The sequence below is a fragment of the Mycteria americana genome, chromosome 17 (assembly GCF_035582795.1).
Source record: "Mycteria americana isolate JAX WOST 10 ecotype Jacksonville Zoo and Gardens chromosome 17, USCA_MyAme_1.0, whole genome shotgun sequence".
NCBI classification, from domain to species: Eukaryota; Metazoa; Chordata; class Aves; order Ciconiiformes; family Ciconiidae; genus Mycteria; species Mycteria americana.
Genome location: NC_134381.1, coordinates 14,328,895 through 14,345,209, shown reverse-complemented (window position 1 = coordinate 14,345,209; position 16,315 = coordinate 14,328,895). Strand labels below are relative to the sequence as shown.

General features: G+C 38.4%; 1 protein-coding gene across 19 annotated transcripts in view; it reads left to right on the top strand.

The window, feature by feature from the left end:
- GARNL3 (GTPase activating Rap/RanGAP domain like 3) overlaps nt 1-15,224 on the top strand; it is a 61,637-nt gene extending 46,413 nt beyond the window's left edge. For 17 of the 19 annotated variants that reach the window (XM_075519638.1, XM_075519636.1, XM_075519637.1 and 14 more), the window contains 10 exons: nt 704-820; nt 1,521-1,693; nt 1,992-2,150; nt 4,617-4,683; nt 6,692-6,799; nt 7,237-7,355; nt 7,784-7,919; nt 9,057-9,266; nt 9,578-9,689; nt 10,454-15,224. In XM_075519638.1, the coding sequence (XP_075375753.1) occupies nt 704-820; nt 1,521-1,693; nt 1,992-2,150; nt 4,617-4,683; nt 6,692-6,799; nt 7,237-7,355; nt 7,784-7,919; nt 9,057-9,266; nt 9,578-9,689; nt 10,454-10,610 (1,358 nt within the window). In that variant the 3' untranslated portion in view covers nt 10,611-15,224. The other 2 variants (XM_075519640.1, XM_075519647.1) reach the window with 2 other exon arrangements.
- Nucleotides 15,225-16,315: the final 1,091 nt, after the last annotated feature.

The following is a 16,315-nucleotide window of genomic DNA, read 5'->3' as shown; positions in this document are numbered from 1 at the left end:
CACCTTTGTCAGAAAATCTTGCCTTGCTTGCATTTTAAGAAACTTAGTTTCTTAGATAAGAAGCTGCTCTTAAGTTGCTTATTTCCCAATTGCAAGTAGTAGTGCATCATTTATTTATTTGTTTTAAATTTAGGGGTTGAGATTTCACTCATATCTATCTTCGTGGGAAACAGATTTAGCCATGGAAGTAGATATTGTATTATTTTTGCAGTTGGAATATGCCTTGAACCTAACTTGCCTACCTTTGAAGGACTGATAAGCAAAACCAGTCTGCATCCTGAAGGGTTTCAAACTCTGTTAAGGATCCAGTTGTCAGCTGCCCAGCTGGATGGTTCCAACTTTTAAAGTTAACCCTTTTACTCTTGCCCTGTAGTTCATATGTATTATTTTCACTATCTTGATAAATTTTGTGTATTTGCGAAATAGCATACGTTTCACTGTTTTGAAGCTCTTATATAATTCTTTGCTGCAGCACCACCTGATGCAAAACTCAGCTACTGAACTGAAGGGGTTGGTTACTAGAACTGTAAAGCCTAGAGAATTCATCAGCAGTCTTGTATGATGTTGCGGCTCATCCCCAAAGCAATATGCTTTGTTTGTCTTTGCTCTGTTTGTTAGGTGCTGCTTCTCTTTGGAAGTATTAATTTCAAACTACCACCATCTTTTTGTAACTTCTTGTTTCCTGGCTCTCTTCATCCTTCAGGGAAAGACTCTCGTCTCCTTGTCTTCAGACTCAGTGCAGTCCAAAAAGATATAGAAACAAAGCAAATGATAAGAAGCAAATACGACTGCAGAGAAAATAAACTGGAGAGAACAAAAGGTGATTTTATTATCCTATATTAAAAACATCCACTGTGGTACGATGCCTGTAGTTGCTAGGGGCTTATTAGCTCCCCTGAGGCAGTTGTAGGTGTTCACCTTTAGTTTTTTCTCTGGACAGTCAATTCAAACTTTGTTAAGCTTATATGTGAAAATAAGTCTGGTATAGTCCAGCATGACATTTTAGAACTTTGTAAAAATACAGTGTTATTTGGCAATCACTGCTGATTAAAAGCTCTAGAGAAAAATAGATATGTTGCTTTCAAGATTAAGCGGTATGAGAAGAATTATGCAAGAATGTGAGACTGAAATAAAGGGCATTTTAAGGTGGAGGAACACTAAGAAATCTCCGTTAAATGGTAGTGCTTAGATTAGTTTGGGTGTTGCCGATTATTTTAGTAGACGTGAACATTTTCTGGTCTTCAGAAGCTAGCTGCTTTGGAAAGCTGGAAACTGCAGAATAGTGAAAATCCATGTATTTAGCCTTTACTTCCAAAAGGAGTAAGGGGAAAAATAGATTTTAAAAGCATCATAGCCTTTTGTCTTTTTCTAGAAGTTAATGTTATCCTATTGGGAGGTTTATAATTCTGTGTTGCTAAGTCATGCATCAGAGCCCCATTGTACTAATCATCATACAAATACAGAACCAAAAAAGGAGACCGTACCCCAAATATTTACAATCTAGAGCATTATTTCCTCAGGCTGCCACTTGTATGCCATTAATACTCACCATGGCAGTGAACTGAGGATTGTTGTGGCTATTCGGAACAAACTACTTCTCGTCACAAAGAAATATAATCCACGCAACAGTTTAACCAGCAGCTCTGTGCTATCGTCGTCTGAATCTCCAGTAGAGGAGTTCCAGTACATCCGGGTATGTGTAGTCTAATCACTCATTACCTTAACAGACTGGGCAGCACTCAGCTAGTGGGGGGGAAGACAAAGAGCATGCATTTTTATCTTCCTGAACCTTCAAATAAAAGTGAGAAGCCATATGATGGAGTTCCATCATATATATGCCAAAGAAATCTTTCAGAGTTTTTAAATTAAGTTTCTGCTTGTTCTTTATCATATTTCTGTGCTTAGAGCACATCCCTTTAAATTCATGGAGTACCTGTAGCACCCACAGTAGGAGCGTGAAAAAGAGAATAATTCTATTATTTTCATTACAGGAAATATGCCTTTCTGACCCTCCAGTGGTTATGACGCTGGTGGATGGACCTACTGGAGACAGCGACAATATGATCTGTGTAGCGTATCGGCATCAGTTTGATTTAGTTAATGAGAGTACTGGGGAGTCCTATAGATTGCATCATGTCGAAACAAACAAAGTAAGTTTTCATCATTGAAACTATTTTCCTGCAGAACCACACTGAACATAATTTCTTGCAGACTCAGTGCATCCTTTGCTGACCTCCTGAGAGCATAACTTATGGAGAACCTCATGTCTCTTACTTTTCAATTCTGTAGCCTCTGCTTTAGGGCACTCTCAGATACTTGTTCCTTTTGGGATACGTGATAATAATCACTCCCAAGAGGGTAGTTATAAGGTATGACGTGTTAGGAAAGAGCCTGTGTTTCAGGCTCTGGAATATCACTGTCAGCATGAATTCATTTTTCTCCATTGTTAGTTAATAGTTTGCTTTTTGCTTTTTCTTTGTGGTCTCAGTGTTTTATTGGTTAAGAAATTGCAGCAAAATAACTTCAGTTGTTGGCCACCAGTATCTCATTCATATTTGCCTATTTGCATGTGCTAAGGCTAAAATTTTTACACGTAGCTTTTAGTTCTAATAAAGAAACTGCTGCCTAGTCAGCTAGTAAATTAACTGAATCTTTCTAACTAGGACATAGGGTTGGGATTTAAGCAAATGTCCTGATTTTCAGAAAAGAGCTCCAGTATTTCCTGCTGCTGGGGAAGATAATGATCTTCAGCATCTCTGATAATCAGATAACTTTAATTGTTTCCAAATATGGATGTGGATGTATAGCTTTAGACAAAAAAAATGGAAGATTTTGCACAGTTAATCTTTTTTTGTTTTTAATTCTTTTCCTCATAATGAGATAAGGGACCACTCTTTTCATTTGATGGTTCTTGTTGATAGGTTATTTTGTTTTTAAATCATCTGTATTTTTATTCAGATCTGATGATGAAGAGGTTTGGTACTCGTAGCATGGGCGTACAGTGTAAGCTTCTCCACAACACTGGAAATCTATCTTAATCTGGATGAGGAGGAACTACAAGTAAAGAATGGGGATGGAGAAGTACACTACCACCACCACCACCCCCCGTTCCTCTTCTCCCCAGGAATCCTTATTTCCTTTGAGAACACAAGCAAAGCAGGCAATTAATACGAGCTGAGCCAGTGATTTTTGTGATGTTGAAATGGAACACCAAATTATGTCCACGGGTAACAGAGCAGAAATGGCTTTCAGTCACTACAAAGGATGGGTCAAAATGAGTTTGGTATAGATAGATAAACTTCCAGGTCTCTTTAACAGTTCTTGACCTATATAGTAATCTTAAATCCAGAGGTGAACATCTAGCTTACTGTACAAAGGGAAGTCAAAGAACTGCTGTTCATGGAACTGGTCTCCAAACCCTCTCCCTGCCCCAGTAGTAAACGTTGTGGTCTGGGAAGCATTTGTCTAATGTTATCTTACGTATTTCACTAATAAGGTCTCATTTCTTGAACAGATACCCTACTTTTTATGGCTGTTTTGGGTTTTTTAATCTAACTGTAAAAGACAAATAAAGAGTCAAAATATGAGAAGTATGTAGCCTATGCTATTGTCGTGGTTTAACCCCAGCCAGCAACTGAGCACCACACAGCCGCTCACTCACTCCCCCCGGTGGGATGAGGGAGAGAATCAGAAGAGTAAAAGTGAGAAAACTCGTGGGTTGAGATCTCCGGGAAAGCAGGGCTCCATCACACGTAACGGTTACTTGGGAAGACAAACACCATCACTCCAAACGTTCCCCCCTTCCTTCTTCTTCCCCAGCTTTATATACTGAGCATGACATCATATGGTATGGAATAGCCCTTTGGCCAGTTTGGATGAGCTATCCTGGCTGTGCCCCCTCCCAGCTTCTTGTGCACCTGGCAGAGCATGGGAAGCTGAAATGTCCTTGACTAGTGCAGCAACAACTAAAACATCAGTGTGTTATAAACACTGTTTTCAGCACAAATCCAAAACATAGCTCCATACTAGCTACTATAAAGAAAATGAACTCTATCCCAGCCAAAACCAGCACAGCTGTGTAAAAAATACTGTGGTTTATCCAGCATTGGTTCTCAGTTTCTAAATTCAGCCTATTCAGTAATCCTTAAGTACATCCCTATCGACCTCTGTAAGTGTTAGTGGTTTTGAACCAGTAATTGGTGTGTCTGATCGTTCTGCTAGTCATGATGTGCAATGGAGCTTTTTGGATTTCACTTTTTGAAAAGAATTGTTATTTTTAGCATATCATGTTGATTCACAGCTGTCCTGAAATCACCCCATTTCCCAAAATTTGTATTGCCAAATAAGTTATATTAATAAGTTCTTATTGCTTTATACTGTGGGTGTGGTGTTGAATATTCAGTACAGAAATGAATACAAAAGAAATTGTTTTCCATCCTGAGAGCATCCTGAAAATTAATCACAAAAGAGGCTGCATTTGAAAAATGACTTTTTTTTCCTTTTTTTTCTTTTATCTGTAGTTGTGCACTCTCCCAACTGATTGTATTATTTGTTAGTCAAAACCTGGCTGTAATACCTCAGTATCCTCTGCCTGTTCATTACCCTTATCATTGCAGGTTAATTTTGTGGCAGCTATTGATGTATATGAAGATGGTGAAGCTGGTCTACTGTTGTGTTATAACTGTAAGTATTTAGGGAAGACTGAAAATGGTAATATTCAATCTGCATATGTAATTCTTTTTTCATTGGAGTCTAGATCTGTATTCTAAAATAAATTTCAGTGTTTCATGGAAAGTTTTTCAATATAGGTTCTTTTGAATTTAAATGCATATTAGACTAGAAATTGAAGTATGATTTTATTGCAGGGTGTGTTGAATTTGGACATACTAGCTGTTAGGTTTTCATTTCAGTCATATAGATGTGTATCTATATATTTATAGATGTTACCACCTTACTCACAAAAGTCTTATTTCTTCAGATCTAGCTCATTCTTTAGGTAGTTACATGCTTACTAGATGTTTTCAAGACATGTACAATTTAGCATTCCACCCCTTTTTCCTCTTGTGCTGCCCCATTCTGTCTTTGTGCTTTTTTTCCCGCCTACTTCTTGGCACAGTTGCATTATTTCATTGTAATTCTCTCAATCTCCTTTTATAAAAAGGCCTTGGATATAACATGCATATCCTCTTCTCTGCAGTACACAGGTACTTTTTCTTCTGATCCTCATGAAAATAGAAGCTCTTAGCATGAAGCAGCCTTTATGAGGCAACGCTGAAGGACAAGGCATGGCTTTCTGTGTTGCAGAAGGCGTGTCCTATTTGCCTCTCCAAAGGGAACATTGGTGGTGACAGGATAGATACACCTATGTTCCAGCACTGGCTATCAGATTGGTACCATGGAGCGAGTTTTAAGTGTCTCTAAACTATATCTTTCTATGCTCTGTGAGGCCTTATTGGTTCTGGTAGCTTGCCAGATCCTACCTGGTTCTGGTTCACTTAGCACTGCTTCAGAACTAAAAAGCTATCTGACAGAGCATAGTGAATTCCCACCTATATTTCTGCACAGAATCAGTTCCCCTCTAGTTGATCCATCGCTTAGCCAAAGCTAACAAACTTAGCTGATCTTGAAGTTACAATAAAGGTGCTGTGCAGGCTTGCAGCAACTTGAATTCCTATTTCTAGGACAGTGTCACAGGGAAACCTACATTTGTTCTGTAGAGAGTTTTATAATTTTGAAAGTATCGTCATAGAACAAATATGAAAACACAGGATTTGGCAGTGTCTTAAGTTTGTATTTAGAAAAAGACCTCTAATACATTTCTGGATATAAGCTTTGATTCAGTCTAAGGACATCAATTACAGGAAAAGAATAGAATTTTGCCTAAAAAATAGAAAAGAGCTGGAAGCAGCACGTATTTGAGAGGGTCACAGATGTTTACCTGCAGGTCTCAGTACACTCATATGAGCTTGTCAAGAAAAAAAGATTATTGCAATTGCATCTTGTTTTTAAGATTTCTTATTGTTTGCTGATATGACTTCTCAAGTCCTGAACTTTAATAGATGTTTGATCAGCACTAGTGCATCTGTTGGTAGTGGAAGTTTAAGTTCTTCATTATCTTGATCTATCAAATTAAAAATTTGCCAGTAATTGCATTGCCAGTAAGAAGCTGTATAAGCCAGCATTCGTGTCCGACTTGTAGAAAGACTTAATTTCAGAATCAGTGGACTTACAGCAGCTAAGAAGTAGGTTCACAAGTCATATGATTAATGAAACTTTGGTGTCTGTAATATCCTATGTGTATAATAACAGTCTTCAAAGAAGGTAAACTGTGCTAGCGTATGGCTGCCTGAAGGGCAGAGAGATACAGTTCTGCTGACACTGCTTTCTGAATTTTTCTTGCCTATTCCTCTATCCACAGACAAGGTAAGGAACTGATAACTGTTGAAACAGAGTAATACTTACTTTGTGAAATATGACAGCTTATTAAAATGTAGGTCTTTTGGTTTGATCTTTCAAATGCTGGGTTCACAGAAGCACACCTCCCTTGTCTGTTTAGATATAGAGAGACTTCTGCATAAATGTTTGATTATTTATATAATACCCACACTTCTGCAAAATCTGCCTATAAAGTTGGTATTTGTCACTTGCAGTGTAAGGTGATGGATGCTTCTTTTTTCTTTTTTTGTTACAGATGTTTGCCAATACAGAAAAGTATATCCTTTCAATGGAGGTTCTCCACTGATCCAGCCATCAGCTTATGACTTCCACTTCAGCTGGAATCAAGTTCCTTATGCTGTTGGTAAGAAAATATCTCTTTTTACTAGATGGCTGTTTTTTCATTACCATTTAGACTTGCACTTGGCTGTTAGTGGAATTACAGTACACGTGGTAGGAATAGCATGTTACATTCATGATGCCACTTTAGCTAAGTTTCTGCATATGATAATTTTAAAAACTGGAGCCTTGGTGCCAAGTTCTTCCTTTGCTGAACTTTTTTTCCTTTCTCTTTTTTCTGTTTTTCATTTTCCATTCAGTCTACATTCTGCCAGGCATGGAGAGTGAAGTTTTCTTCAGGCTTGATGTAGCTCAATGTCCATCAGTATGTTAGCCAAGCCTTTTCATAGGAAAGGGAGATTCCAGAAGAGGTCAGATACTCAAGAACAGTTTTCATGGAGCATCCCAGAAACATTTACATTAACCATTTTTCCTTGCCAAATAATTTTTGTTTCATTGCAGTCTGTGCTTTCCCTTATATCCTTGCCTTCACTACTGATTCCATTGAGATCCGATTAGTGGTGAATGGAAACTTAGTTCACACAGCAGTGGTGCCTGAGCTTCAACTTGTAGCATCAAGGGTAAGACACAGGAAAATCATGTTTGACTATGTCTGTGATATGTTGGAATCTAATTCACATAAAAAGTTGCTGCAGCCAAAAACCAAACCAGCCAATACTGAAACATGTGCTACTTGATCTGTGGTAACTGTTCACCTGTGTGCTTTTAGTTTATATCAGGTACAAAGAGAATCGGAATTGATCTCACACTGTCCTTTATTGCTCACAGTAATGCAGATCTGAGATACTTGACTGTTTATGGGGAAAATGCTATCTTCAGCATCACAAATGTTTCCTCCACTTACAGTGGGATAACCTTTCCATGACCAACCCTAGCAGCTATACAGCAATAGTGGTAATAGAACATAGTGGACAAACATTTGAGCTCTTATTCAGAAGATGGTTAAGAAAGTCTCACTGTACTAATGATGAGTTATTTGTCATTTCAGTCAGATATTTATTTTAAAGCTACTGCTGCAGTAAGTGGATCATCTGACAGCAGCTCTAAGGAAATGAGTTCAAGGAGTTCTCCTCAAACACCGACAGCTTATGAAATGCCAGAATGTCCTCTTTCTTCTCTAGAAGGTAACATGCTTTCCAGGCAGCTTGAATAACGATCTCTGATCATTCCAACAGCTATCACATCCCAGTGCAGCGGATCTTTAGTAAGATGAAATTGATCAGGTAAAGATTTTGAGTTCCTAGCTGAGAGTCTGGAAGATAGAGATTTTCTAATTATCCACAGATATGAAGCAACTGGCTGAGCTTTTGCCCCATAGTAGTTCTTCTGAATGCATGGTAGCACTGTTTTGAAGAAATAATTTCTCTAGGAGGGGAGGAATTAAGCTTCAGTAGCTTGATGACTCTTGGGCAATATGGCCAAGACTAATAATGCAAAAAGAGGTATAAAATGATGGGAAAACTTGAGATTTCACATACGCCATTCCTTTCATTTAAGAAAAGCTAAGCTACCACTGAATGGTTAAAGCTCTTTTGCGAAGCAGAAGTAAGAAGAAGTTCTAGCCTCGAAAGAGTTTGCACAGTCAATTTAGTGTAACGTGATCTGTTAACAATCAGTCTATAGGGGGACAATAATGGAGAAACAAGGGAACATCAACTAGATAATGCAAGATGTATGTACATCTTCCTCACTTAAATCTGCTGCTCCACTGTTGGCAGAAGGGAAAAGGAGAAAGGAATCACAATTTCAGTTTTTAAAAGGCAGTGCTATTTGATGGTAAGTTTGGTTTTGTTTTTGTTTTTTTCTCCTAGGAGTTAGGAAAATGTGGTATTTTATGTCACCTAAGAAGAGGAGTCATAATTTAAATCACTTGGGATCCAGGCTCCACTATACTTGCAACATAATAAAATACATGGGGAATATTGCACAGAGTGTATAGTCATGGTGTAATAGTCAGAATACCAGCCTCAGGACATGTAAAGTTACTTCCTGGTTCCACTGCTGATTCATCACATCGCCAAGAGTCAATCTTCTTTTTCTCTCTAAGTCAAATTGCAAGTCTGCACAATGTGGTTGTATTTATTCCTTCTCCTAGCCTGTTTATATTGAAAGATCTGTGGGGCAAGAAAGATCTTTGTTATTTGGGTTAAAAAGCACCCAGCACAACGAGTATACATTTTCAGTATAACTTTTCATTTGGAAGTATTAAGAACTGATTCTATTGTGAAAGTGTCACATTCTTTTTTCCTTCTGTGTTTCAGGTGAAGTTCCATGCAAAAACCTGTACAAAATTCCTCTCAGTAATCTGGTTGGGCGAAGCATTGAACGACCTCTGAAGTCACCTTTGGCTCCCAAGGTCATCACTACTACAACATCCAGTGGGATTGCCTCTCTTCCAGTTACTCACTCACTATCCTTATCTCGTATGGAAATTAAAGAAATTGCAAGCAGAACACGTAAAGAATTGCTGGGTAAACTCTCCTCATTCTTCAGTGTACATATCAATTGCCAAGTATATGATTTCTAATCTTTGGACCATTGTGGTCAGGTTTGTAACATGCAACCAGTATTCATAAATAAGTAGTATATACAAACAAATGAAACTGAGAAAACATTGTTTGCAAATAGTCTAGCCAGCATCTGATCACATTTAAGGTGACCATATTCTAAGCCAGGTAGAAACTGTTTAGATAATAATGGAGACCAGTGACAGATACCTTAATGTTTTCATGAATGCTTTATTTTCTGTTGAGAGTATTAAGTCTTTTATTCCTTTATTGAGGCCTCTTGGATGAGCCTATACCCAAGACAGAAAGTGCACAGAAGCAAAAAAAAGTTCCTCGAAGACAGTCAGACCCCAAACAGGGAGCAGTAAGATCAACTAGTAGTGACAGGTAAATATACTGGCTTTAGAAAAGAACCTAAGTTAGACTGTAAATGTTTTCAGAATTGATTGGTTTTCAACCTGTTCATGCTTATGTCCGTTGGCAAGGGACTGACTGAGACCTTTGTATAGCAATGTGAATTTCATGCTAATGTGTTTGTTAGAGTATCTGAATACTATAAGTACTGAAACGATTATACTTTTTGCTAAAGACATGTTAATGAGCAAAGCAACACTAAATGGGATTTTGTGAGGACCTGCTGCAGTTGAGCCTGTCATTAGGATTTGGACTACTAGATCTGCACTGTGCAGGCTCACTTGCCGTTTTCTTCGTATGCTCTCGTGTTGCTATTTCCAGAATAAATTTTGTGAAGAAACGCCATAGTATTTGTCTGTTTGGCTCTGCTTACCTGACCCCACTGCCATTCTCTTGTTTTCACTGTTTTCATAACCTACGTTTGTGTAGAGTAGTGGCAGAATTCAGCCAAGATAGGGTAGACCGACGTTAACAAAACAAACAAAAAAATCTGCTGCAATGTAAAACCATATTTGATTTATTTCACTATTTGGAAATTATTTGGGCGGGGGGCTTCATTAACATGCCTTTTGATTTTCAGTAGAGTAAAACATGCCTTTTGATTTTCAGAGAGAAACTCAGTTTTAATGGTCTGTCTCTGTCTTTAGGATAACTTGATTGAATCTAGAAATAGCCATTGATCCTACTTGCCCTGATCTGTGTATTTTTTTTAGTAACTTTTGTCTTCCTCTTTGCAGGATAATCTCAAGCTCTTTTGAAAGCTATTCTGAAGGACGTCATCTTTCCACTAGTTCAGATCCCGATACTTTAGCAAACAGGGAGGAGAGCTCACCATCTAGCTATCCATTTCAGCTGATTTCTTTATATGATGAGGACATCATTGACTTGAAGTGAAGACAGTCTTAAAACCTTTCTTCCTTACTTCACATTTTCTTACAAATCTGTGAGCTCTATGGGAATGTCACAAACACTGCTTCTAGTGGTAAAATGTGGCTGGAAGTATTGGTGATTAATCTTTATAGAACCCATGTTATTCTGGCTAGCTCAGCCTGATTTGGTGACACTTATATCTTTGACATAGGTATGTTTTCTTTTCTCAGTTAATGAACCATTACTTTTTGTGGCATTCTAACAGTAGGTAATCAATGAGAGACTCAGACTGAAACTGACGTAAATAAAAAGTATTACTTGTTCTGAGCTTCTTATAATTTGAAGTACCTGAATGACGTTCAGCTAAGTTAATCACTGTCATTCCTATCAGGAGTTGTTTTACAACAGCGTATGTCATGTGGGAAGAGAATTTTATAACATAAATCACTCCTTTTGGTTTTTCAGTCTTTAAAAAAACCGAACAAAACAACAACAACAAAAGGCTTGCAAGCCTTTTTTGGCAAGGTCTTTCCAAACAGTGCAGTCTGTCATTGAAATGATGCAGCTGTGGTATGCTCACTGAAGAATCAAGGATGTGCTATAAAGATCAATTAAGATATGAAGATGCCGCTTGCTTTGCTCTGGCCTGTCCATGCACATTTTTTAGAGAAACTTGAGAACTGTTTTGGCATTAAGAATCCTTGAGCAGAGAGACTTTTTATAGAAAACACAAACTTTCAAAATATTCCCTAAGAATTTGAAGTTAAAAAAAACAACCAAACAAACAAACAAACAAAAAAACCCCAAACCAACTGTATTTCTCCATCTACTGGAAAACTGTTATTGTAGTGCACCTACAGTCTTTCCCATTACAGGCAGAAGAGCCAACCCCCGATTTTCTTTCTGGCTACACAAAGACTCCTTTGCAGGCATCAGCATTAGCTGTTGTCTGCTCTTGCACCAACAGTATAAGTCATTATTCCAGATAATCATATTTTTCTAACTGGATCCAGACTGAAATTTCACTGCTAAGAAGCTAGTTTTCTATGATGAAATAGTCATCTTAGATCTTCTGTTATGTTAAAGGACAGGGTTTCATGTTTAAACTTGATTATTTTTTAACCCTTTCCCCTATGCCAAAAATAGACTTTAAACAGTATTTTGAAAGGGTGTTGGTTTTTTGGGGTGTTTTTTGGTTTGGTTTGGGTTTTTTTTCATGAAAGCGTGATGCTTCCAGGCCTTTTATATATTAAGAGTTGAGCTTTATTAGTAAGTATTTCTTGGTTTATATATAGAAATACTTCTGTATCCTTGATTTTATTTTGTAATACCATTCATGTGTCATGATTTCACTTTCTGTCCAAGCATGACCATCTGGAGATGTGTGCCTTTTGCTTCGGTCTGTCTGAATGTAAAACTGTTTTTGCAAAGTATTTTTTGCCCAGTTTATTGTATATAATGGCTTAATTGCTCCACCTAAGAAAATATGCAAGGCCTTATCTGAAAGGATCATTTCTTACTCTCAACTGGAGTGGCCAATCAAGGAAAGAAGCAGTATTTTCAGCAGTAATTAATCTAGGAGCAGAAGCAGTATTAACCAGTGGCTACTATTATTTTAGTATTTTTGCACCTACAGATGTGTGGGGTGAACCTTAATAAGCATCTAAAAGGAAGTGCCAGCTCAAAGTCTTCGCAAGAGCTTGTAGTTCTTTTTGAGAATGTTATTTCCAGAGATTGTGTTAGTTTACCCTGTCCTATTTATCTGGGCAGCTAAGGTTTAAAAAAATCAATCTGCAAGTATCATGTGGTGATTATTGTCCTGGAAGTTGTAAACACTTCTGTGGACTTACTGAATCCACTTTAGGGAGCACTGCTTGCACTTAGGTATTTTTAGAAAGCAAAAGCACCACCTTTTTCCATAAACAGATTTCTTGATGTACTATTTCATTTCTGTTATGTGGGTGGTTTTGAAGACTGTACCAGTGTGTTGCAAAACTGGGGCTTTAGTTAAAATACTATTTTACCTGGAAACTTTGCTTTGCACTGTTAGGATATCAGATTTTAAATATATTGCAGATGTTCACCTGCACTATTCTAGCATGATTTAACATGACTAAACCATAGATCGATAGCAGTTGAAGCAATATATGGAGATTTTAAAACTTGTTTTGAAGACCCTGAACAAACACATATTTAGGGATCCTGAAAGACAAGCCTTAGCGATGGAGCACTAGGGGAGATCAAGAAGAATGAGGAAAGCTTGACAGAAAGCTTGACCACTGGCTATGATGGTAGTCAGGGTGCATATAGATGTGGCATTTGTATCATAACCAAGACATGATTACAGAAAGAGGGGCCATAAAGCAAGAGTTACTTTCTTTAACCAGAGCCACAGCAGTGGCTATAAAGTATTGCCATAAAGAGAGAATGTGCGTGAGAACCTTTGAAGGTCTGCCTGTAATCACAGCATTGATGACATTTAGCAAATACTAACAAACAGCAAAAGGACTGTAAGGAGTACAAATTACATTTGATTGCTTAAGCTAGACAAAACCACATCAGACTAGCTTCATGGTGCTTATCTGGAACGGGATGTTGGTATAGTTTGAAGAGGGAAGCCCAGCAACTGCCTCCACCCCACCTCCCACCTGAATTTTATGCTATAGCTTGACTTTACGGGTCAGGTGCAAACTGTTAATGCAGGTCACAATGGGAACTACCGGACCTAACAGACTATTACTCATATAGGACAGGAAGGGTCTGAACCCTGGAAAAAAATTAGCTGTCTTCATTCCTAATGTGTGCAAGTAAGTGCCTTAACAAGGCTGCCACTTCTTGAGTTTTTGCTTCTGTAATTAATCAGTGTGTCTTGCAGGGCTGTAGGGATAATATTAGACCTAGCAAAAGAAGTTGGGAGGGATCAGGCAACATTAGTTTGGTTTATATGACACCTTGAGATGGTAGCTGAGGCTTTAGGGTCACGTATATGTAGTTTACTACATACAGTAAGTACGAGAGCAGCCCAGAGTATAGGTAGAAGGCAGAGAACATGGTGATAATCTTGCAGTTTTGTTTGACACAAGCCACAAGAACCAAATTCTGTGAAGGTCTTTATCACATTTATTGTATCAAAAGACAAAATATCACACAGTAATGTGAAACTGCTGGCACAACTGGACAAATATCCACTGTACCAGGATGTGGTGTCTGTGGGCTCTTAACAGTCTCATCAGACCGCCATGAGTTACATGCCTCTTAGTGTGATGAGTTGGCATCCTTTGAACTAGCTTCTAGCCATTGTTTCTCTCAAAATATTGTCTTAGATCCATACCATTCAGACTGCTAATTAAAATCAAAACAAAAGCCAACTGGTGGTATTTATATATAAGCTATTGTGCATAATTTATAAAGGGCAAGGTTTTTATACATCTGTGCAACCTCTCCTACTTCAGACCAGTGTCAGATGACAAGCCTTGGTGGAAGGCTGCTGGGATGGACAGCTATATTGTCATTCACTCCATCCTTAAAGCCATGTTGTTTCCCTTCTGCTTTTCCAGCATGTGCATGCATCTATTCATTAAAACTTAGAAAGTAGTCTTGGGCGCACATTGTAGCCATGTCCACCCTAAGCACAATGCTTCCTACTTTCACATCTTACGTTAAAGCTGCCTTTAGCCTGCATTCTTGGTGTTGGCTAACCATCTCATGGATGAGAGAAAAGATAAATCTTTGAATCTACAGCTATGTAAGATGGATGTTGTTCTAATAGAGAGGAATACTGAAAAAACTTGCTACAGTGATGGAAGAAATTCTTTCCATGAAGGAAGAGTTGTTACCAAGTTGAACACTTGCTATCAAGCTAAGCTCAACTGAAGGCCCATTCTGGATTCATAACAGATAAGTTTCTGCAAGAAATGTTTTCTATCCCAACATGCTGGATTTGTTGGAGGAGGCAGAGCTCTTAACCCCTTCTGGGTAATGGTTTTGTCATCACTTCAGCGCTGTGCCTTAGTCTGACTGAATTACAGGACTGTCATTTACTTTGGTGCAAGCATTATACTGTACAGTTAATTTAGAATGTACTTGTGCATCCTCACCAGCATGGGTAATGATGCATGGAATCACAGAATAGTTGAGATTGGAAGGGATCACTGCAGATCATCTAGTCCAGTACCCATACCCATGCACCTCCATTCAAAGCAGCATCAGTGTCAGGTTGTTCATGCCACATTGTTGCATTTTGAGTCTGTTCAAAATGGGGTCCAACATTTTGACCTACTCATCATCTTTGGCCTGCATTTGCATCACAGCATGCATATAAACCATCACCACAGCTGTGAAGTGTGACTAGGACTCAAGAGCCCCAAGACACACGAGCTAATTCTTTCACACACACACACACACACACACACACAACATGCAGCTCTTAAGGCTGAGGTTTTGATGAGCCCTTTCCAAGGTCTGTACAGTTTGGGCTTTCGGAACTGTTGCAGACTGATGATCATTTTTGTCCAGCTCTTTCTTCTAGTGGCAATGCAGTACCTGTAAATTTCATAAATGAAAGAAACAAAATGCTTCCTTCTAAGGAGAGCTAAAGGCCCACATGCAATTTGAAAGGGCTAGGTGCTATTCATGGTATAGAGAGTCCAGAGAGATCTGGACTCTAGGTTGAGTGGATGTATAGATACCTTCAGTTTCCTGGTTTGCAAGGAACAAGCAGGGCCTGTTCCGATTACAATTCTTTCCTGGTTTGGGGCTGTGGTGGGTTTTGTTTGGTTTGGTTTGGTTTCTTGGGGGTTGGGGGTGGTTTTGTTTGGTGTTTGGGGGTTTTTTTTTTGCTTGCTTGGTTTTTGCGATGCATAACATACAGCATGCAAGTAGCACCCAGAATGAATAGCAGGTTTGCTATCTGCCTTCATATGACTATTTCTATACACGTGCAAGCATTTGTAATTGCTTGGCAGATTAAAATTAAAATATATGGGTTTGGGGTTTTTTTTAGTACTAGGCCAGTCAACCGAATAAATATTTAAACAGTTCTTAATAGGGATGGGGACAGGTAGCACCCACATGAAGCATAACACTATTACATAACCATTACATATGGTCAAGGTTGCTGCTCCTGACACTTTTTGCTGTTCTACGTGTATTTGACCAAGCCACGGATTCAAGCTCATGTGTGTTTTCCTAAAGGTGTGGATGTGTAACTTGTGCTTGCAGATGGAACAGCTTTCCCAGAGCTGTTGGCTTAGTCTGCATTTGCAATACATTAATATATATACATATGTATGTATATACATATATGTGTATATATTTGTAATTTCTACCACAAGTTTTAAGGGATTAAAAGTCCTAAGCATATATAGGAATCTAAAGTAATATGATCTTATGGGGGGGGGGGGGATCCCATCTGCAAGTGATAAGGTATTTCAGAATCATTTTTGTTGCCTTCTGTGTATGAAAATGACTACCATGCTATTGTCATTATTAACAATTTGATGTCATGGTTCATATGCACAGTGCTTACTAATTCTGTTAAAGCAGTTTTTTCTCAGATACATTTAGTCTGATTTTGTGGAGGAATGAATTATACCCTGAGAACCTACTCTTAACAATACAGGACAGCGCATAGGACAGTATGCAGCAAACATCTGTACTTGCATGCAGGTTAGAAAGTATTTTTACTCTTACTAGTTGAGCACAGCAACTTCACCAGCCTGTATACTCCC